This window comes from Podarcis gaigeae, assembly GCF_964106915.1.
Source record: "Podarcis gaigeae genome assembly, chromosome: 6".
Classification (NCBI taxonomy): Eukaryota; Metazoa; Chordata; class Lepidosauria; order Squamata; family Lacertidae; genus Podarcis; species Podarcis gaigeae.
The window spans coordinates 21,469,563-21,493,782 of NC_139682.1; the positions used below are offsets into that span (position 1 = coordinate 21,469,563).

General features: G+C 45.3%; 1 protein-coding gene across 4 annotated transcripts in view; it reads right to left on the bottom strand.

The window, feature by feature from the left end:
- Positions 1-6,074: 6,074 nt before the first annotated feature.
- Positions 6,075-24,220, bottom strand: part of EYA2 (EYA transcriptional coactivator and phosphatase 2) — a 131,534-nt gene continuing 113,388 nt past the window's right edge. For all 4 annotated transcript variants that reach the window (XM_083746270.1, XM_083746269.1, XM_083746267.1 and 1 more), the window contains exons 11-16: positions 16,086-16,144; positions 15,087-15,247; positions 11,987-12,101; positions 11,319-11,440; positions 10,197-10,297; positions 6,075-6,923 (exon numbers count right to left, since the gene is read on the bottom strand). In XM_083746270.1, the coding sequence (XP_083602396.1) occupies positions 6,843-6,923; positions 10,197-10,297; positions 11,319-11,440; positions 11,987-12,101; positions 15,087-15,247; positions 16,086-16,144 (639 nt within the window). In that variant the 3' untranslated portion in view covers positions 6,075-6,842. The remainder of the gene's footprint in view (positions 6,924-10,196; positions 10,298-11,318; positions 11,441-11,986; positions 12,102-15,086; positions 15,248-16,085; positions 16,145-24,220) is intronic.

The following is a 24,220-nucleotide window of genomic DNA, read 5'->3' on the forward strand; positions in this document are numbered from 1 at the left end:
CTGGTGGCTGACATGCCATGCTCTTTCTGGGGTAGTCCGTCCACCTTTGGTCCCTACCAAGAACTCTCAGCTCTCAGCTGTGGCTCGTAGAAACTGTCAGCATACGACAGCAGACACATTCCAGGAAATGACTTCAAGTGGACGGCTGAAACATAGCTTGGCAACAGTGCATCCGCACTGCATGCAGGAGGTCCAGGTTCAATCTCCAGGCAGGTCTGGGAATGTTCCCTGCCTGAAATCCTGGGGAGCCACTGCTAATCATTGTGCACAATACTGAGCTAGATCCTGGGCCACTGGTCTGATTTGGTATAAGATAGCTTCCTGCCTCTTCCCTTCCATGCATTAAAAGAACTTGGCATCTTAATGGTCAGATTAACAACCATATGTTGTTTGCCTATTGCTTTCTCTTTGTTTTATGATCTTATTGACAGCATCATTTATGAATCATTGCATTTCAAAATCCTTATAACCTTTTATATTCAAAACAGTACTTTTTAAAAAAGCAAGCAAGCTGAATTGTGCTTTTGTAATGGCATTTTATTTATATTCGAATAAGTATCTGAAATGGGCCTCTGAATGGGGTGGGGGGATATGATAGCAAAAATGTTATAGCTGGGAGTGGGGCTGCTGATTGTATCCTGCCCTCCAAGAGGTAAGTGGCACTGCTTTTCCTTCTTGAAAATCAGCGGTAGTACAATCCAGCCAAAGTTGAGCATATTCATGCCCCACTCATTTAAACAGGAGGTTTAAGTACATCTCTTGGGTGGTATTTATACTCAAGAGTAGACCTACTGAAATCAACAAACATGACTTAAGTTAGGTCCGTTGATTTCAGTAGGTTTACTCTGAATGAGTGAGTACCACCGCTCCTGATAACTTGGTTTAAAAAATATTTTATGAGTTTTAGAACACACCCATGTACCCAATACTTCAGTATGTTTTAGCTGTAATACTAGATGCATGTTGTTTTTGCCCTGAAGCACAATCACAGAGGGGAATACATGTGGAAGAGTCCTATAGTAAGTAGGGAAGGGGCTAGCAGCAGTGATGCAGAATGCTTCATTAGACCAAAAAGTGAAACAGCTTAACATACAGTGGTGCCTCGCAAGACGAAATTAATCCGTTCCGTGAGGCTCTTCGTCTAGCGGTTTTTTCGTCTTGCGAAGCAAGACCATTGACAGCTTAGCGGATTAGCGCTATTAGTGGCTTTTAGTGGCTTATCAGCTTAGCGGATCAGCTGATAAGCGGCTTAGCTGCTTAGAAAAGGGGGGGGGGAAGGGAAAAAAACCCCGCAGGAACTCGCAAGAAATTTTCATCTTGCGAAGCAAGCCCATAGGGAAATTCGTTTTGCGAAGCGCCTCCAAAACCGAAAACCCTTTCGTCTAGTGGGTTTTCCATCTTGCGAGGCATTCGTCTTGCGGGGCACCACTCTGCCTTTCCCTTGGAAGCAGCCTCTCTCTCAGTATGTCAAGCCACATTTTCTCAAAAAAATAATAATCTTTTTTATAATTATAATTACAGCTTTCCTTTTTTCCCCTTTGGCAAATGGCTGATGTGGATGCAGCAACAATCCTGCAACAAATAAACATTTACAATCTTTCTGCCGCCCCCATCATGTAACAAGTGAATTATAGCTATTATGATAAACACCCCCACACACCTAAACTAGCTTCTTAGGATTTCTCCCATGCAGGTTCATGGATTCGGAAATACGTTGATCCTGGAATAGTATTTGGAGTCTGAGGTGACAGGGCTCTTGTGAGGCTCCTTGGAAAGGTATTTTCTTTCTTTGTGACAAAGGATTTGTGATGACAACAGCTGCTGCATACGGATGCAAACAAAAGTGGATATTTGCTGCAAACTTTCCTTCAGTGGATTTCACAACAGATACAGGCTGTGTAAACAAACTCATTTTTACCCCTTCCTAAAACGAAAACAATGACTGCAAACTCCCGTACAGTTAGGCCAAAGTAATCTAAAATCTAAATAATGGGATATAATTGGTCCAGCCTAAATGGCTTCAAATGTGAATCAAACAGCATATTTGTTTCAGCTCTGCTGTACACCTGCCACCAGAGAGACTTCCATTCAACTCTCTGAGGGGATCCTGATGATGATCTACTACACAAAATAATATTTTGATTTCCATTCCAGGAGCCAAGACTGGCCTGGCTAAGATCCAGGAAGAGTGCAAATCCTATGTAAACAGAGCAGGGACTGACTAGCAAAAATCCCACAATAGCAGTGCCAACAGTGATCTCCATATATTCCCCCACCTAGAACTTGGGAGGGGTGTGGGCTAAAATAATTGAATCCATGCACACCATGTGTGTGCTCCCATGGCTTCATTAGAGCCATAATTGAGGGCGTTAAGATGTTTGGGCTATTGCTTTTTTAACCTGGTAACAAAAAATAAACTATCCATGGTTGTGTTTGTCAAAACTCCATAGTAGTTCTCTGAAGGGGATAACAAACCACTGCTGCAAAAAGAGCTGCTGACCTGACTGGCTAGTCTAGTTTGTTGCTGGAAGCTGACCATGTTCACCGCATCTGAGAATGGATTTTTTTCCAGATACTGTCCTGATATGCTACCTGAGCATTGTGGGAGCCCCTGCTTGGTCCATCTGAAGGGGGAAACGGGTACCATAGGAGCTCTGTTGACAGTGTAGTTCAACAGCCAAATCCAATAGGTATCTTAATACTTGTGAAAGATGCTGTGCAACTCTTAGCCCAAATTGCACTGTTACTGTGGATCTTACCCTTTTTAAAATTTAAATCACACTCAGATGTAAAAGATGGCGTGCAATAGGTTTTAGCTATCCACTACAGTAGCTCATTCCAGGCATGGAGAAAGTGGATAGAGAAAGGGTTTTTTTACATGGCTCATTAATGCTAAAATTTGTGGGCATTCAACAAAATTGAATGTTGGGCAGTTCAGGATAGACAAAAGAAAGCACTTCTTCATACAGCTCCCGGATGGCTCCCACCAGCTCGGATGGCTTTTTAAGGTTACATAAATTCATGGAGGACAAGGCTATCCATGATGACCAGCCACAATGGCTATGCTCTGTTGCTACTGTCAGAGACTTGTCTCTTTCTCTGAAGACACAGGCATCTGGTTGGCCATCATGAGGAAGGATGCTGGGCTTGATTGGCCAATGGCCTGATCCAGCATAGCTTGTTCTAGGTTCTTCTTCTAAGAGTGGCCTTCTTACAGGTGGCCTTTTCCTCATTGCTGGCCTACAAGTGGGGCTCAGTGGTGAGTATACGTTCAATAGCAAAACACTGGCTTTATCAGTGTAGATCAGAAGTGAGCACCCTGTTATTCTAGGGCTTTATGTAAGTGCTGGGGGAAGGGGGGTAGGAGGAAGGGGGGCAAGAAAGATGGAGAGTGAGGGAGAGAAGCAGAAAGAGAAAAAAGGGAAAGGATGGCCCTGCCCACCTCTGGCCTCACCCACTTTTAACTAAGGTCCTTTTGACTCCAGCCTCAGCCAACTCTGAGATGCAGTCAACTGATTACCACCAAGGGACTATGAATCTCAGTGGAAAGAGTTGCCTACCCCTAGCACAGATGTTTGCTAGTTGCAACACAGAAAGGTAGCAAGGCTGAGAGAAGCTTCTTTGTCCATCAATAAAACAGCCCCATGCTTAGTTCACTGCCCCCTCCCCCTCCCCAGCCACGTATTTGGCCACTTCCCATGTCTCTTTGGCCGTGTAGTGTGGCTTTGCACCCGGGTGTGCATTATGGCTCTTGCTCTAGCAAAATCTTTGGTCTCCAGTGCATCTAGGTGGTTGTTCAGTTTGTGCACAGCAATTAATCTGTTCAGAGCACCACAGGGAATTATCCCATGATGGTCCGCAGCAGGACAACACTGGATAAATGCTAAAATAAATTGTCAGACACGCTAACCAGGGTGAATCTGACAGAAGCTGCCAAATCTCCCTCAATATGTCCCTTCAGCATAGTGTCATGAAGTATTCTCATAATTCCCACAAAACGATGTGCTATTAGAGAGAATGTGGCAGACTAATACAGCAGCCTCAAGATTCCAGGCAAAAGCAATGCTTTCTTGATTGACAAGTGCTAAAAGATTCAGTTTTGCTGTCTATCAAGGCTCTGGCTTTCAGCTGGTCCTGCATCCCTCGAGAATTCCTGTCTTTAATTCAATTTGTTCCTCTCTTGGAAGCCTCAAAGTTGTCTTCCTTTTCCTTCCTTTTGGTTTCCTGTCCTGGCCTTGCAGCCAAATGTATGTCTGTTTTTAAGAATAATTCAGCAGCCAACACTAGAGCCAGAAAAGCATGCTTTGTCCCATTCTTGTCTTCTCCCTCTAGACTCCAAAGGCTAGGACATCCACGGAGGCGCATGGGAGCCTACCTCTTCCCGATATTTCAAGGCTCCCTCGGGGGATAAATTTTAGGGCTAACTACTGCAAAGCCTCGTTACCATAAAAACCATCCTCCTTGTTGCAAAACCCCAATAAACATCAAGTCAGTGTTGCCCTGATACATAGTCTTTCCTCTTTTCTTTCCCCTAGGTGGTAGTGGTTTGCAAGGTAAGGCAGTAGTGCTCACCTGACCTCCCGCTCACCAGCATCTCTGTAGCTCACTTGGGCGGGGTGGGGGGGTGGCAAGGTACAAACACACAAGGAGGAGTGTTTGGTATGTACCGTATTTTTCGCCCTATAGGACGCACTTTTTCCCCTCCAAAAATGAAGGGGAAATGTGTGTGCATCCTATGGGGTGAATGCAGGCTTTCGCTGAAGCCTGGAGAGCGAGAGGGGTCGGTGCGCACCGACCCCTCTCACTCTCCAGGCTTCAGGAGAGCCGCAGCGCCAGCCCCACAAGGTTGGGGGACAGCGGGGAGGCGGAACGCCGCCATCCCGCTGTCTCCCGATGTGGTTTGGAGGCTGACGCCGGGGAGATGCGTGCTTCTCCCCGCCGCCAGCACCGCAAGCTCCGGGGACAGCGGGGAGGCACAGCGCGTCCTCCCGCTGTCCCCGGACCTGATCTGCAGGCGGGCGGCAGGGAGAAGAGCGCTTCTCTCCGCTGCCTGCCCCACAAGCTCCGGGGACAGCTGGGAGGCGCAGCACGTCTTCCCGCTGTCCCTGGACCTGGTCTGCAGGCGGGCGGTGGGGAGAAGAGCGCTTCTCCCCGCTGCTGGCCCCACAAGCACCTGGGGGGGAATAATTTTTTCCCCTTTATTTCCCCCCAAAAAAACTTGGTGCGTCCTATGGGCTGGTGCGTCCTATGGGGCGAAAAATACGGTAACTCCACTGCGCCAACCTTCCCCCTTTCCCACTTGGTAAGTCACAGCAATGCCACCAGCCACTACCACTCCTGCTACCTCATGACATAGTGCGAGTGGTGAATATGCAAGAGGTCTCTCAAATTTAATCATCTCTGCAAAATCCATGAATGCACAGGAGCCATCTCTGGATATGGATCTTAATGCCTCCTGGCTTTGTGTTGGCGTTTACGCAGCCGTCAGCAGGGGTAAAGGTAAAGGTAAAGGTACCCCTGCCCATACGGGCCAGTCTTGACAGACTCTGGGGTTGTGTGCCCATCTCACTTAAGAGGCCAGGGGCCAGCGCTGTCCGGAGACACTTCCGGGTCACGTGGCCAGCGTGACAAAGTTGCATCTGGCGAGCCAGAGCTGCACACGGAAACGCCGTTTACCTTCCCGCTGGTAAGCGGTCCCTATTTATCTACTTGCACCCGGAGGTGCTTTCGAACTGCTAGGTTGGCAGGCGCTGGGACCGAGCAGCGGGAGCGCACCCCGCCGCAGGGATTCGAACCGCCAACCTTTCAATCGGCAAGTCCTAGGCGCTGAGGCTTTAACCCACAGCGCCACCTGCGTCCCAGGGGACTATGAAGCAAAACTTTGCGGCAGGGATGGAGACCCTGTAGCCCTCTGGATGTTGCTGTACTACAACTCCCCTCACCATGGGCTGTGCTGGCTGAGACTGATGGGAGCTGGAGTGCCACAGGACCAACGCCCCTGCTTTCCAAGATCCAGATAAGCAGGAAGCGAGGCAACAAGCTCAATCTACGTCAGTAAGCAATCACGTTAGTCCTAAAATTGTAAACATAGTTTTATTGCCATTCACTCATCACAAGGTAACTCTTTCTCCTGACCATGCGAAAACAAGATGGCAGCCTACAGAGACATGGGTGCAGCCCACATGCCACAGTTTCCAAAAACTAGCTATAGTTTTTACACCAAGAGTCCCACATGTGCTCATTTCAAATGGACATGATAATGATTGTTCCCCACAGTTAACCTTGGAGAAGAGAGCTATTAAATTAGAATGGGCCAAGTCCACCCAACTCAGCAGATACAAACACAGGTACTGAGCTTAATATCAGAGTAATAGGATTAGTTCATAAATTAAAAAAATACCAAAAAAATCATCTATTTCAATCTTTCCCCTCCCCACCTCAGAAACTCCTCTGAATTGATAAAACTGTCCAGCAAATATGCCTAGAAACTCCATGTCACGTCTTCCCACCCTATTCCCATTTATTAAAAGCAAGAAAGAAGAAGGGGGAAAAAAACCCTAATGAATTAAACCAGGACTGATCTTCCTGCATGCCTGGAAGTAATTTACACGGCAAATGTCCCACTTCAGTTTTAAGCATCCAGTTATTAAGGTCATTTAAAGGTTTCTTCTCCATCCAAAAAAAGAAAGAAAAGAGGAACTTGGTTATGCTGTGCTCCTGGTGCAGATTCTCTTTAAAAGACTTTCATACAAAAGAGCTCCACCCCAAGAGAAAATGCCAGGACAATAGATCTGTGTCTTCGGGAGTGATGGCGAAGCCCACCGTGGAGACTTCTGGGTCTGCTACAAGTATTCCAGCTCCAGTGCGTGTCGCAGAGCCTCAAGGTCGGCGTGGCAGGAGATCCTCCAGAAAGGCATGTTGTGCTAGGAGGAGATGTTTTAAAACAGGAATAGGGTCATAAGACATTCCCTGAATCATCACCCAAACAGTGGTAATTGAGTAATGTGACCAGTTTCATTTATATAGAATCTAAAAAAGACATGGATAATCATTGTATGCAGGTGGGGCAGTGATCAAAAGAGAGGCAATCGTTACTCATCAGCCTCAGCCAGCAGGGCTGATACCTAAGGATGATGGGAGTTGTAGTCCACAACATCTAAAGGGCCACATTTTCTTCATCCCTGATATACAACTGGCTTGCTCTATAGTTTACATCTCATTTATAACATTTATATTCCACCTTTCATCCAAGGAGCTCAAGGCACCATTATTATTATTATTATTATTATTATTATTATTATTATTATTACTACTACTACTACCATGGGCATAGCCAGGATTTTTGTTGGGAGGGGGGCAGGCATTTGTTAGGAGGGGCAGGAATTTGGGGGGAGGCAGAAACAATGTGACTGGTCAGTTACGTTTTTCTATTGTTTTACTATGCCCATGATTTATACCCCACCCATTTAACTGTCTGCAGTGCATTTGACATCTTTTCACCCCACCTTAAAAAAATGGTGCAGGAGCCAAGCTTGAGTCCTTTGATGTAGAATAATGCACTGAATGTGCATACCAACTTTCATTTTGGTATTTCAGACTTCAAGGCAAAAATGTCATTGTGGTATTATTGTGGGTCTTATTTTTAAATCTGAGTGGACTATATGAAATATATATGTAAAAGGTGTGAGTGCTATTCATATCTCCATTATGCAGAGATCTACTCTCTCCCACTGTTAAAATGCAACTCAGTCTGCTGCTGAGTAATTATTATCAACCACCCATTTCAAGTAATCTGCTATTTCCCCCATTTCACCAACAGATCACTGCCTTAGAAATATCTAGGAATTATCTGAAGAGTACAGTGGCTGTGCTCAGATTGGAAACCAGGCCTGCCAGATCTAAATCCAACCTCATACACACGATTATAACTGATTTATCACCGTTTTCTTCCCATACTCAAGACACGCAGTAAAGGTGTTACAACTGAGAAATCGGGTAGTTTCATGAACCATCTGAAATTTGGATTTGGGACTGGGGAGAGGTGTGCTGAAATCCTTGCTCAGCTTTCTGGATGGACAAATTATTCTCCCCTAGCCTAGCCTACCTTATAGGGATTCTGGGAGGATAAACGGAATGCTGATTCCACATTTCGTGATCACACTTGGAAGGACTGGCGGAATCCGTGCGTGATGAAAGTAATGTAAAAACATATTATTGGCACAAAAATGGAAACAAGAAGAATTACTGATGAAAGAAGAGTGGCAAATGAAATTAATGGACTACTGTATTTTTCACTCTATAGGACGCACCCGACCATAGGATGCACCTTGTTTTAGAGGGGGGGGAAACAAGAAAAAATATAATTCTCCCCCTCTGCACACAGCCCCTTCAGCCAAGCGGCAGGAGAAACGGAGCCGCTTCCATTTCTCCTCCCGCTTCGCTAAAGGGGCGCTGTGCAGCTCTCCCTCTCTGTGCAGCGCCAGGAGAGCGAGAGGGGTCGGTGCGCACCGACCCCTCTTGCTCTCCAGGCTTCAGCGAAAGGAACCTGAAGCCTCTGGAGCGTGGTGGGAGCGCTCCCACTGCACTTCGGAGGCTTCGTGTTCCTATCGCTGAAGCCATGGAGCCTGCATTCGCCCCATAAGACGCACACACATTTCCCCTTAGTTTTTGGAAGGGAAAAAGTGTGTCTTATAGAGCGAAATATACAGTATGCAGAACTAGACAAATTGACAGGAAGGATTCGAAACCTGCGGGACCAGAGATTCTTAGAGGACTGGAGTAAATATTTGAATTATCTGAAAAGCAAATTGTAATAAACAGATTATGCTAGTAGGATTGCAAGAAGTTTTATAAGGAGGATTCTGCGAAATATTGCAAGGAAGATTATGAAGAGAATATCAGTTAAGGATAATTAAAAGTAATAGAGAAATTAAGAAATGCAGATTAAGTGATAAAGAATGGAAAATCTTCAGAGGTAGTTGACGCAAGTCTCAAATATTGTATAAGATAAGAAGTTATGTTAAATGACTGTTGGAAATGATATGTTAAAAAATTAATAAAAATGTATTTTTTTTAAAAAAAGAAAGTAATGTAAAAACAAATCCGAAGTCAGCCGCCTGCCCTTGAAGAAGAAAATGCCACTACTTCCACCTCATTCATTCCTCCTCTGCTTTCCCCACATGGCTCTGCTTCCATTTAAATGATCTGTTTTTCTTTCTCTGAAGAGATGAGATGTTGGCAGCGCAGCCACGCCTGCTGCTCAGCTCCCATCCATTCATCACTCGCCCCGACAGGTGAAGAGAAATGACCCACTCAGGCCGAGAGATATCATCAGGACTGCCCTCCCTATGGGTTTATAGAGCTCAGGTGTGTAGTCACCCTTGCTAATGATCATCATCAATCAGAGGCCCTGACAGCTCCGGGCAAAGAATGTGCGCCCATTAAGGGGGGAAGAGGCTTAAAGCAGGAGACACCAGCAAAGGGGGCCCCCTCTTCTTGTGGCACAGTTTGTAAAAGGTATTGCTTAACCCCACTGTTAGGGAGCCGGTGGCCTTTGATGCACCTCCGTGCACTGACCCTGTTACCTTTGAAGTTCGCGGGAGCCCTGTCTGAAGCTTCGCGCTATTATTATGACTTCTTCACTTTCTTCCTAATGCATTTCTGGCGTTAACTTTTTAACTCCTGGAGAACCGACCCATTTGCTGGGCAGCTGCTCAGCTTACAGAAATCTAAATCAGCCCAACGGAAGAAGTGCATGCACACAGGGGAAAAGAGAGGCGTACAGCCTAATGAGGCAAAGAGTAGCTTTCTGCAGTGTGTGGGTGTATGGGTTTTCATTTGGAAAACAGCACTGGGGGAAAGAGATGGGGGGCCTTAGGTCCGTGGTAAGAACAGATACCTTCCACACAGCAGAAGGTGGCAAGTTCAATCCTCTGAATCTCCAAGTTGGGCTGTGAATCAAGAGCAGTTGTTAATCAAGAGCAGTTTCTGTAGCAAGTGGGAAACTGTTGGAAATTCCTCAAGAGCTGAGGAGGATGTAGAGAGGATTTACAGTAGGAAATTGCTCACAGTGCTTTATGAACTTTCAGGCCAGGAAAAAAATAATGAGCTAATTTCTATTCATGATTCAGGTAAAAGGTGAGAATGCTTTCTGAGCTATTCTTTTAAAAGTGGGGTTGCGAACCTGAAAACCATACCTTTTTCGCCCCCTGTTCCTCTTCAACACCATCTCCTATTACGATGTACACAGCTTTCCGTCCAAACCTCTGCATTATCCTTTCGAAACAGCTCTCTTTCCCTGCAGAAGAAAAACAAGTCATTATTTTTTCTGGGCAAAGGTGATAAAGGAACCGAGAGTCATTTGTTCTTTGTACGAGGGTTTAGGGGCGCATTCATCTAGCCCAGGGGTGGGGTACCTCAAGCTCCCCTGGCCTGTCTCTCTGGCCCTTGAAACTCTCCCTGGGCCACACCCAAGGGCTTTTGCTCAGCGGGCACACTTTGTGCTGGTCTGGATAGTGGAGAGAGAGGATTGTGTGCAGAAACTAGCTCTGCCTGGCCAGTCCCTGCCTTTGAGAACCTCCAGGGGTAAAGTCAAGCCACTGTGCTAGCAGCACCCAAGTGACCTCCCCGGGGCACAAGCCTGGACAGTGTGCATGGAAGCCATGGACTGCCCAGACAACCAGACCCCACACTCTTGGCACCATACTGAATTCCACTCATGGGGTTTATATCCAACACTATTCATACTCACAGCAGACCTACTGATATTAGTGGACATGAGCAACTTAGGCCCATTAAATCAACAACAATCTTTATTACGGTCCAGAGACCCAACAAAACATTACAAATCAATACAGAGTTCATACAGCCTACCTCCAGGTTAATCAAGCACATGTAAGAGTTAACATCTTACATCAAAAACCTGACAGTACCTAACTATCGAAGGCTTTTCACCAAAGTCAGACTAAATGTCTTCCCCTCTGCAGTGCTGGATGGTAGGTTGAGAGGAGTTTCCTACCAGGACAGACTTTGCTTGTGTGCTCAAGACATCGAATCCATAAATCATATTTTGTTGCATTGTGCGAAGTATGAGCAGGCCAGGGCTGAACTGATACTACCCTTGCTGGTGCCTTTCCTGGGAAAATCAGAGGCTCACTATGTCAGGTTCCTACTGGAAGACCGGACAAAAGCTAGAACGTTGGCAGTGGCAAAGTTTTTATCGGTAGTTGCAAGAACAAACGAGCCCTATATTCTAAACAAAGTGCTTGATTAACCATTAAATCAACAGGTCAACCCTGGATGCAACCAATTGCTCTTACCTGTCTTTGTTGCACTATAAATATTTTCAATTGGGAAGACAGTGCCTAGTCCATAAAGCAGGACTTTTGCAAGGGCTGGTATGAGCTGGGTTGTAGTCACCAAAACATTTACACAGTTGGGCCTGCAAGACAGAAAGCAGCGACAGAATTAAAGTCAATGGGGACCCCTCCCTTTCCACCCTCCCCCCCCCCAGAGATCTTTGCTTTTCTGCTCTATTAGGCTAAACTGGAAGCAGGATATAAGGTTTGCCAGCAACGAGTCCCTTGAAATCAGTGATTAACACAGTCAGCAGTGGCTAGACTCTTAAAACGTTTTTCTCCCTCCATAATTTATTATAACTCAAAACTAGCCTGAAAGAGGAGTACGTCACAAGTAATCACACACTGGGGATATAAATGGTGTAAAACTCCAATAGCATTTACACTGCGCCCCCCTTGGGCAGCTGACTCCCTTTATTGCTTTCCTGCTTTCTGCACAAAACTATTATATCTGGGAGCCAGGATTGTTCTGGTTTTAGATCTAGTTCCCCATCACATGTCCAGATGTGGCCCCCCACAAATTTGGCCAAAGGTGTCCTATAAATAAACGTGCCTCGGTTTGTTTGGAGAACACAAGAGGAAAGTAAAACTTCTTGCAGCCTGGAGACGACTCCTTAAGCCGTTCTTACCGGGAATGTATCAAATCCAGAGCTTTCAAAGCATGTGTTAGCCAGAGATCAGTCAGCGCTTCCAGTTCTGCTCTTAACTGCAGCCAGGTTTCCCTCTTAGGAGCTCCTATTAAACCTGTGGAGAGAGAAAGCAGCGTTTGTAGCTGGTTCCAATGGGAAGGCGCGGAATAGCTTGCACATGGCTTTTCCAAAGCCATAGAATCATTGAGTTGGAATGAGCCAGAAATCCAACTAGTACAACCTGATGCCCAAAAGGCAGGGCCATCCATCCACCAGCCGCCTACAGCTCCCCCCCACCTGCACAGTTGATAATCACCATGTGCCAAAGAGCTGGGAGTGAAACCGTATTGCAGAAAGGTGCTTGTAACAAAATGAAGCAGCACATTGCTGGTTGGTTTTCCCTCCTAAGCCACTTGTGGTAGAGCTTTCCTCCCCACATCCCATCCCACCCCCAGCAGGCCCCAAGTCTCAGTGCTGCAGTCTCACACGGTTTCTCCTTTGAGTGGCTGCAGCAGCCTTTGCCAACTGGGTGCCCCCCAGTTCTTCTTTCAGTAGCTGTGCTGGCTAGGGCAGATGGGGAGTCGGAGTGCAGCCGTTTAGCCAAGAATGCGCTACAGCTTCACCCAGTCCTGAACAGCCCTCCTGTTCTTCTGACTGCACAGAGCCAGCTTCAGTTTCTCTGGGGTGTCCTCAGGCAAGACTCCCTCAGTGGGCTACCTTAAATGGGAGCATCCAATTTAAGTGCTTTGGGTTTTTTAAATTTAAATAGCACCTTGCTGGGGCTTCATTAAATGGCCTTTTCCCTTCCGACAGCTTCGGTGGGGCAGGGATTTCATGTGAATTGCAGCATGGGAAATCTACCCACAAATTACAGTCCTGATAATGACCCCCCCGGCTTGTACCTGCAATTTAAAGATTTAAAAACTAGAGACGTTCATTGCATTTGTGCAATTAGTGCCATGCCTCATTTGACCTGTGATGCTCAAATTATGTGCATGCTTCCCCTGAGTTCTCTTCTCCTACCCCTCTCTGTACACGCACACTTTCTTTACGGTTGTGGGATACTGCATTCTGAATCAGAGGTTCACAGCGAGGGGCTTCTCTCTTTCCCTGTGAGTTATTTTCCTTATCGCACCCGCCCTGTCCAAGGTGCTTGACACTTGCAGGGAAAGATGCAAGTGCTGGTATGTTTTCTCCTGCAGGAGGTCAAGCAACATTGGAAGGCCAATTTCGGTAAGAAAAGAAATCCTTGGGGAAAGAGGTAGGAGCCTTTGGCTAACTCACTTCCCTACATACCTCGGGCCAAACATTCATACAAGTGAGCACCATGTGTAGTTTGCTGCCTCAGAGCAGTCTTGGAAAAAGTTGTGTTGATGAAGTCAAAACTGGCCCAGAGTGGGTTTGGATTTTTATTGTTATTTTTTACATTTATCAGCTGTTAAATGTTTTATGTGTGCCTTTAAAAACATATTCAGCAGAACATGCACCATGAACTTAAACAATAACCATTAAAGGTGCAGGCCATTTCCTGCAGATTAGTGACTGTCTGAAAGGAGCCAATGGTCTGAGCTGAAGCAGACAGCTAGATAAGCCCAACCAGTTATTATTTCTTCAATCCCCCTGAAAAGCTGTGTGCCAAGGTCATTATTCTGGATAATAATGGCAGACAATGCAAGTTTAAAATGCAATTGCCATTTCTCCCTCCCTCCTTTCCAACCCCTTCCTGCCTTTTTGGTGTTAGTTCTAGCTATGTGAAGGATGTGAAGATGCAATGCTGAGCAGCTTCTACTATGAACGATGCTGGGGCTGCATTGTGGGGCTCCACAATGTTTTGTAATGGAATTGTGAAGGTGAATGGCAGGCTTTCTGGTGAAACTCCCCTGCCCAACCTGGACTAACTGGGCAGGCCTGGCCTCAGCACCTTGGCTACAGATCATAGAGTTGGAAGGGACCTTGAAGAACATCTAGCCCAAATAACTAAAATGCATGAATATGCAGCTATCGAACCTGCAACCTTGGTGCTATCAGCACCATGCTCTAATGGACTGAGCTAACCTGAAGTCGTTAGGCCGTTTTTGGAGCCCCACCACCCCAGGAGAGTTTCTATTAACCATGTTTAGTATTATATTAGCCTGATTAACAAGGTGATTTCCCTAACTTCAAGTGTTAGCCTGGGTCCATGACAGTGGGCTGCTGCTGCTGAGGCAGATAACTGCTTTTCTGTATGAATTGAAAAACACCAATAACTAAAAGCATTATAATGAAAACATTCCCCACTAGCAGATTCCTCTCTGGAGCTGCTCCGCGAAGATCTCAAGCAAGTTGGTGCTGATGGAGGAAGGGAATACATCTGTGTGTGCATGTCTGTGTATGAGTGTGAAACCCAAGACCAGTTCTCTAAGATCTTAAGTAGAAGTCTTTCCTAGCGCTCACACTCGCAGAATCATATATCATAGAATTGTAGCATTGGAAGAAACCACCAGGGTCATCTAGTACAACCCTCTGCAGTGCAGAAATCTTTTGCCCAACGTGGGGCTTCAACCCATGACCCTGAGATGAAGAGTCTCAAGCTCTATCAACTGAGCTATCTCAAGAATACAGGCCCTTTAAACTGCTCACCGGCCAACTTAAACCAGGCAATGTAGACCTAGCAATAGTATCTTTCCACCTTCAACATATAATAAAAGCAGGACTGGGAGTGGGGTCAAGAGCAATAATGACCCCAGTATTTTGCTCCAATGACAAAGCTACTCTTATAAGATCAGGCCATTGTGTAGCCCAGCTGCCCCCAACCTGCTGCCCTTCAAATGCTGTTGGATGACAAACCCCATCAGCCTCAGCCAGCATGTCCAATGGTGGAATCCATTGTACAAAACATCTGGAAGGTACCAGGTCAGGGGAAGGTTGCCGTGATCTCTCGCCAAATTTGTTAGAAGAACTGAAAAATAAACAACGCCCCCCCACTTTTTTTTGGTACTTCCCCTTCTCTAAATTGCAAAATATGCACGCTGTTCTCTGCATCTGCTCTGAAGAACAGAAAGGCAAGAGTCTTAACAAGGATGCAAAGGAGCCTTCCCTGATGGGTTGGGGAGACACTTACCGCCGACATTGTTTTTGTAGGTGTTGTAAAGTTCTTTCACCCGCCGGTAGCGGAATGCTAATTTCCTCATCCAATCAACTCCCCCGTGAACTCCCGAGCCCAGACAAAGATTTGCTCCAGCGGTTGAACTGTGAAAGCCATCTGCTGAGAAATTATATGTGCTGTGGCAAAGGAAGGAGGAGAGGGGGAAGGAGTGAAATTATAACCTACGCTTCCCATTAGGACGGATAAACTAGACAAGAGGAAGACATGCTCCAGACTTCTGGCTAAACTAGAGTCAGTGGACGATGAAAAGAAAGTGTCCTTCTCCATTTTCCCTGTAATTTTGTCCTCTCTGCCTATGGTATAGGTATCAGTTGATGTACATTCGCTCACTGAAAAGGGTCATCTATTGACTCAAACTCTCAGCTAGTTACCATATGCTTTTATCAACATGCTGATGAAACGAAATAAGATAAAGGCAATGAACGGTCCACCTGGAAGACGGCATTTGCAAGTCCCCACAGGATTAAGGGTGTCTGAGCAAGCAGATTGTGAAAGCAGGGAATAACTGCAGTTCTGAGGCTACTGCATATATGGTCCTAAATCAAGATTTAAAGCAAGTTGGCTTTTTGGTGGCCCCATCAATGGGTTGGCCCCAGTGACAAATATTCCCTATATTCCCTTTGCCCAGTGGGAACTTGGGCCCCAATGGTGAAGGAATGGGATCACAAGCATATGGTTTGATTGTTGGAAAATTAATTTGAAGATAAGAGATGCACCCCTTTGTCAAGTGTCAGGTGCATTTAACTCTTCTCTCAAACTTCTGGTACTAGATAACTGCTTGAAAATACAATAATGAGACAATTGCACTCTCCCCATAGTGCAGAAAAACTGGTCAGATCAAAGAAAAAATGGCTAAATCAAACAGCCTACAGTATATGTCATTGGCTATTCTCCAAGTATCCAGAAATAGCTGGGGGACTAGTTACATTGCATGCTGCAACACAGTCGCCTTACCTTAAATCTTGCCCATTGTCGTCTGATGACACATCATCTATGTGTATCTGGTCACAATCCTGAAAACCATTTCCAAAAACAATCAGCCAGGAAATGAGTATTGCTTTGTAAAAACAACAATGGAGAGATTTTGTGCAACAGAAACCATGCTGAGGAAAGATTCCCCCAACAATTTCTGGTCAATTATAGTAATCACATTACAAGCAACATTTCAGTCAGATACCACATTCCCAGAAAACGAGTTATATGCGGTTAAACACAGCAATTCTCACAGACAATAAGGTCACTCATACAACTCGGTTACCCACCTAAGGGTAAATTGTTTCCTATTCATTCCAGGCAGTGTTGAAACATGCAAAGAAACATCATTGTCTTTCAGGAGGACAGCATCATTAATTGTTTCTATGCCTAAACCTACAAACTTCCTTCTTTAGTGAGAACAAGGTTACAAGGAAAAGGAGACCAACACCAACATACTGTATATATCTCGTTCCAATAATGGTATTGTTGCATGTGTCTCATTTCTGAACATGGTGAGAAGTTTCAGGGGGAATGTTACCTGGACTTGGCTTATTCAGTATAAGAAAACACAGGAGGGCAGTGTACACAACATACATTTTAAAGCAACCCCCCCCCCCCCAATAGCAATTGTAGTATGTTAAGGGATTTAGGAATGAAAGCTTTGTGAGGGGTAAACCACAGCTGCCAGGACTGTTGACATGAATGTGCTTTAAATGTATGATGTATACACATCCAAGGTCTGTGGCATTTTTATAGCATTTGCTTTCAGTAAAGGTATCCCTGACCATTAGATCCAGTCGCGGATGACTCTGGGGTTGCGCGTTCATCTCGCTCTATAGGCTGAGGGCGCTGGCGTTTGTCCGCAGACAGCTTCCGGTTCATGTGGCCAGCATGACTAAGCCGTTTCTGGCGAACCAGAGCAGCGCATGGAAACAAAAATTTCCTTACAAAAATATAATTGAAAGCAAACAGCAGGCACTCCTACAAGGCAGCTGATCTGCTACTCCACACTAGATGATGATGATGATGATGATTTATTGAATTTATATACTGCCCTATACCCAAAGGTCTCAGGGTGGTTCACAGAACAAAATCAGAATATAAGACCACAAAATATATAATCAAAATAAAAACAACAACCCAATAGCCCCCCCCCAAAAAAAACACATTTTAAAAGGGCACAGGATGTCTCAAATCAACCAAAGGCCTGGTTAAAAAGAAATGTTTTTGCCTAGCACCTAAAGGCAAAAGTTTGCCAGGCAAACTTCCCTGGGGAGAGCATTCCACAGATGGGGAGCCACTGCAGAGAAGGCGTGTTCTCATGTTGGCACCCTCCGGACCTGTAGAGGAGGAGGCACACAAAGAAGGGCCTCAGAAGATTATCTCAGGGTCCGGGTAGCTTCATATGGATAGAAGATGATCTCAGGGTCTGAGTAGGTTCATATGTATAGATCTGGGGCCTTGCAATGCACATGCAACGAACAGCCTTCAGCAAACAGGTGCATACTCTGTATCCCACCCTATTAGCTTTTGCACCATATTTTGCAATCTCTGGTGGCTATTATCTTCAAAACAATCAAGCAAACTCCATCTCCTATCCTACTGATGAAGAACCACTAATTCATCAGTGTTGTTGCACTCAGGTTCTGCTTTGGGCTTCCTATAGACATGTGGTTCACCACTATGAGAACAGGATGTTGGACTAATGGGCCACTGGTTGGATCCAGCTGGTTCTTATGTTCTTATCACCAAGCTGTTAGTTAGAAATCTGCCTAAGAGAGGAATGCTCAGCCACAATAATATTTACACCACCAAACAAATGTGCTGATATGTCATTCATAGCATTGACTGTTGTATATCAATGACTGGAAGAAGAAGAAAAACAGGGTAGTGATTATAAGTGCAGAACTTGAGGATGACGATTATTCCATGCTAATTAGCAGAGTTCAGCACCTTCGAACTGTGTCAATACAGAAATTCTTAAGGAACCAGGAACAGTCGCCTGCCAAAATCTCGTAGGGGATGATCATTTCTACTTGCTGAGCAGAGAGGAAATTGTGACAGGAAAACACTACAGCTATCAACCTTATTATTTGTGCATGCCTATAAAGTTATACAAAAACTTTGGAGGAGAAAAGCAACCAAAGCCCATCTTGGTAGATAACGGACTTGGAGTTCAGCCACTGTGAAATATGCACTCTAAAACCTTATCTTCCAAGTTCTTTATTGTCTGAGTGGAGGAGGCCTCAACCTCAAAAACTTTAACTATGTTATTTTAATGGTTTCTTTATTTGGTTTGACATTCCAAATTCCTAAAGAGTCAGGAAGCTTCCTTCCGTGACCCTTGCAGGGCAGAAACAAAAAAAATCATGCTGAAGTGAGTGTACATGCAAATCAGAAAGTTGCTTCCGCTGCCCCCCCTTACCCCACCCCAAAACTATCATATTGACTTGGTATTTTCACAGAGTTGCAAAAGCTTCAAGGGAGGAAGACTTTTACTGAGTAACATTTAATGGGTAGGGTGGGTGATGGCAAAACTACACACTATGCTAACTGCATTTAAGGTGACCAGTTTTTAACTAAAAACACTGATAAGCATTTGGAGCAGAGCAGGTGAAGAAATATTAACTTTTTTGATGGAAATAGCGCTGTGAAGCTGTTGCTTGCATCAGGAAGGAAGCTCATTGAGTTGCAGAGTTGGAAGGGTCACCCGACGGTCATCTAGCCAACCCCCATGCCAGTGTTGGGCCTAACGTAAAGGATCCAACAGTCCAGCATAGTTATAGGTGAGCGACGAGATTATGGCTATATACCACATCTCCAGGATCAGAGGCAAGACGCGTCTAAATCTCAGGTGCTATGGTTCATGAGTACAAGAGGGCTATTTCCCTTATGTCCAACTTGTGGACTTCGCAGAGACATTTGATTGGCTGCTGTGGGAGACATGACTCTGCACTAGATAGGCCTTTGGTGTGATCCAATAGGGCTCTTTGTACGCTGTTCTGTTTTGGAAAGACAGATCAGGATCTGAGGGGCCAAAGGCAAGGGCACAGAAGAAGGCCAAAGGCAGAGTCCAGAGAAGACAGTGAGATGGGCAGGGCAAGATGCGTGAGGTGAAGCCAGGGGCGGAGGAAGGGGTGTGTGGTGGGTGTGGGCCACCCCGGGTATCACCACTGAGGAGAGTGGCAAAATGCCGGGCGGCACTCACTGTGGGGCCTGCAATGCGCCTGAGCCACGCGTCTCTCCTGGGAGAGACAGGGTGGCTTGGGTGCACACAGGCTCTGTGCTGCCCAAATGGTCCGCCCGCCACCTCCCCCCAGCTGTAGGGCAGCTGAGTGGGAGGAGGGAGGCAGACTCCAGAGGCCCCATGGTGTGACCTGTCCCTATGAGTGGCTCGCCCCGCCCCAGGTGCCCGAGTGGCTTCCTCTGCCACTGGGTGAAGCACCCAGATGCTGCACTGATATTTTCACTGGTGGGTTGCTCAGAATAAGGAGCTGATTCTGAAATCTAGACTTTACAGGGCCTGGTGGATTCAGGTAGGCTGATACCGCAGCCTACGCCGCACCCCTCATACCCAGATGTTGGCCATGGTTGCCCAAAAACCCAGCGCACTGCCTTCTTGAGGCTCCTGATTGAGACCTGTCCCAACCCCAGGCCCCTTACACAATACAAACATGGGATTCAACCCATGCACATTTACAGGTGTGTTTCTTTAAGCTTCCTTGACATTCCTTAAAAAGTCAAGGACCATCACAGCAGAGACACAGATCCTGCTTTCGCTGGCTTGTGTGTGTTACAAGCCAGACTTTTGCTGAAGGCGAATCTGATATGCCAATTCCATGCTGATAGTAATATCTATAGTTCCTTCCTTCCTTAGTCACTTTTCAGGCTGCATTTTAAGTGAGGGCTGACTCTACAAACATGGCCCGAGAAAACAAAATTAAAAGCACATTTCTGCTGGCACACTCGCATGCCTTTCCAAAATGATAAAAACATTCTCAGCCGTGCATGCGGATTGTGAAAAGCCACGCTGGAATAATATTGTCGCAGCCCACTCAACATGAGTTGCACTGCGCAGGGCAATTATGTCAGGGGAAAGGCATTTGTAGGGGGGGAATCTGCTTTTCTCATTTGTGAATGAATTGTTCTGTATGCTAACGTTTGACAACAGTAGCGATCACATTTCTGACTTAATAAAATACCATGACACTTAGTGAGACACTACCTCATAGTCCGTTGCCGACCGACACTATCATGTTACTGGGTAAAACACAGCAAAGCTGGACAAGGCAAGAATGTAGGCCATATTTTACTACAGTACTTGGTTACCAGACTAATTTTTCATTCTTGCAGATTTTGCTTTTGAGACCTTGGTGAGCAACGAGGAGGATGTGAACATCTGGGTGGCTCAACATGAGGCTCCAGTTTGGCTTGAATAAAGTTTGGTAATGAGGACATTTCCAAGACCAGGCTCCACATCTGTTGGCTTTAACTGATATGCTGAGATCTCATAGGGATCTGTGATTGCTGTGCCTCTTACAGGCCATGTGGGTAATTAAAATAAACCACAAGCACTACTTGTAGTCTCCAAGAGCAATTGCTATGGTGCTGTAATGTTTAGATCATCTCTCTCTGGTGATCAAATGCGAATCGGTATCTATAAATAAGCCAACAGGAGATGGCAGGCTCGCAAGGGAAATTCTGGATTTTATGGGCTCCAGAAGTTAGAAGATAGGATTGTGATTTTGTAAGTTGTCAAAAAAAAGAAGAAGAAGCCAAAATTCTTGTATTCTGCCCCTTAGGACTTATGCTTGCAAATGACACTGCAGTTTCATTCCTAGTATTGTAATTTTCTAGCCAGTATGGAATTTGAATGCATACACCCACACCCACCCTGATACTACAGACATTTGGAAATAGAAATAAAAGTAATTTACAAAGTTACTTTGATGCTCTGATTAAAATGTATGTGTTCCTTGTTCAAATTTTTAATTTCTTTTCTGGACATCTCAGCCTTAGACAGAATTACTGTCCCCTGCCCCAAAAGCCCATATCTTACAATATGAACATTAGTTGGCTCTCCTATACATATGATTTCACTGTCCAAGTAAACTTTACTCTAATACAGTGTTTTTCAACCACTGTTCCACGGCACACTAGTGTGCCGCGAGATGTTGCCTGGTGTGCCGTGGGGAAAATTGAAAAATTCGAAAGATTTAAAAATAAAGTATTTTATAATTTTTCATATTTCTGTTTACTTACTATTTCATAATAAAGTAATTATAAAATACTTTCTTTGTGTTTATTTGATTCCTATTCAAGAGAATTACTTTATATATAGTCAATATAGGCACAGAGTTAATTTTTTAAACATTTTCTAATGGTGGTGTGCCTCGTGATTTTTTTCATGAAACAAGTGTGCCTTTGCCCAAAAAAGGTTGAAAAACACTGCTCTAATAGATCAACATGTTACTGTGCTTGAGAATTTGGGCTGCTATTTCAAAGCATTGTTTTGGATATGCAGTTCTTTAAACGCTTCTCCAACAGGGCAAACAGACTTAAATTTCAGAATGCCCAGTTGAAATAATTCCATGAACATGGATGTTCAAAGTGCCAATACAATTGCACAAACAGGAGCAAAGCACATCAAAGCATCCACAATGTGTTCAGGGATTACATCACACTCAGTAGAACTTCCCACTTTCCATAGGAATGGAAAAACAAGAGGTTACCTTGAACCAGGGACAAAAATAGCTTGAACAAAATTTACACCTCCCTGACCCTCATGGTCTCGCCACTCCTCCAGCTTCATGAATGCATCTTATTTACATGCTAACCTACAAATGAGCCTGCTGGACCAATTCAGTTTTGGGTTATCTAGTCTTGCTTACCTCTTCATATACCACTTGATGGTGCTACAACATACTGCAACTCTGGCAGATCAAACGGCACAATTCCCTCTGCTTGCTTTTCTACATCCCTCTCTTTCACTGACTCTCTGTCCCTGCATTTCTTTAGGCCAGCTAGACTAGATGACAGAGATGCCGTCCTGGCATTGTCTTTTTACACAGAAGCTACAAACTTGACTGCATCTGTGGCAGAGGAGGGGCTGCTCGAACCTTTCTCTATTATCTGTTTTTCTCCTTGGATCTAAGTCCCTCTCCCAGGAACATTTCTTCCTGCACAGGAAACATATTTATTTCCTTTAAGCAGAGAAAAGCACCAGGAAGGAGCAGTATTGATCAAGAAAAAGTGGCTCCATACCTGCCCACTCAACTGTTCTGTTGTGCGCAACTGGGACTTTTACAAGTGCCACTTAATGTTTGTTCTGCGCTAGCAGGAACCGATCCTTTAGTGTAGCAGCACCTACACTCTAATATTAGCCAGGTGTGTCTGTTTTTCCTGTTACTGGTGCCTTCTAAAAACTGCTTTGTTCAGGAAATCCTACCCAGAAGACATGCCACTTTACAACGTGTATTTGTCATTAAAACTAGATATTTTGATAACTGTGCCTATTTTTTATTTTATTGGCATTTTCTTCTGAACATTTTATATCGTTTCATGTTAAATGCTTAAAGGGACCCCTGATCATTAGGTCCAGTCGTGGCTGACTCGGGTAGCAGCGCTCATCTCGTTTCATTGGCCGAGGGAGCCGGCGTATAGCTTCCAGGTCATGTGGCCAGCATGACTAAGCGGCTTCTGGCGAACCAGAGTAGTGCACAGAAATGCCGTTTACCTTCCCGCCGGAGTGGTACCTATTTATCTACTTGCACTCTGATGTGCTTTCGAACTGCTAGGTTTGCAGGAGCAGGGACCGAGCAACGGGAGCTCACCCCGTCGCGGGGATTCGAACCACCGACCTTCTGATTGGCAAGTCCTAGGTTCTGTGGTTTAACCCACAGCGCCACCCGAGTCCCTGGTTAAATGCTTAAGAGCGCTGTTTCTCTAAAAGTGGACTTGGGGACTTTGGACCACTTTCAAGCCTGGTCCAGTGCCTCCTGGCTTGCCTGTTGCTCCCAATAGCTGCACCCTTTGACTGGCCCAGTCAATGCCAGCACCAGCAATTCCTAGCATGCCTAGTGAAGACAGAGATGTTCAAGAGTGGAGGAGAGACAGCAATTGCTAGCATGCCTAGTGAAGACAGATATGTTCAAGAGTGGAGGAGGGAAAGGTAAGGGCCAGGGGTGATTTTCAAGGACATTAGAAATCAATTATGATGACAAGCAAAAACAAAATCTCAAAGCAGGCATGGAAAGGGGATAAGAGAAGAATGTTATTAGATGAAGAAACTGTAGGAGTCTAAGCGAGGAGGGATGTGAGTGAACTGCTGAATGGAGTGACTGGGGAGAACGGGTACAAGTTGACAACTATGGGCCAGGGTCTTTCACAACAATTCAGGGGGATAACTCTCTTCTTCCGTGCAAAATCAGTATGGATGACTGATAGAAAGCCATTTAGTTGGAATGAAGCTGCTATTTAGCATCATATGGGAGCTTCCTGCAGCAAAAATGAAGCTTTTCCCCACTCCTCCTACATTTCCCAGGGTGAATGCTATGAATTCGGGGGTGTGTGTGTGTGTGCTATGACTGTAAAAGTGGTAAAATGGTTCTTCAAAGGTATAGATTATTTGCTTTCTGAAACTCCATGGCAATGGATGTTATTTAAAGAAAGAGTAGCTGCAATCTCTCTTCAATTTACAAGCATCTTGTCTTCCAACACAGCACTGCTTTGGACGTACCAAACTCCACCTTGCATGAGAAATTCTCTCAGTGAGCAAGCAGGGGGACTGACTCAAAGAGTTAAGGGGGAAAGGGGCTTGTGAGTCGATTACTTTCTCTGTCCCCTGCCTGCCTCACCTTCCCTGAGAATTTTTCAGTGTGAAGTACCATCTTGTGCTCTGGGGAGCAAATGCAACGTTGAACACACAAATCGGAAGCACCTGAACACTCCTTCAGCATTTATGTATATTTAACTTTGCACAACTGCCACCTTTGACACTCTCAGAAATCAGACTCCAATTCTTATAACACAGGGTTTGCTCAGGCAAATAACCATTCCATCATGAGAAAAGAGAGTTGTGGTTTTCCCCCCCTCTATACTAGCCTCCTAGGGCC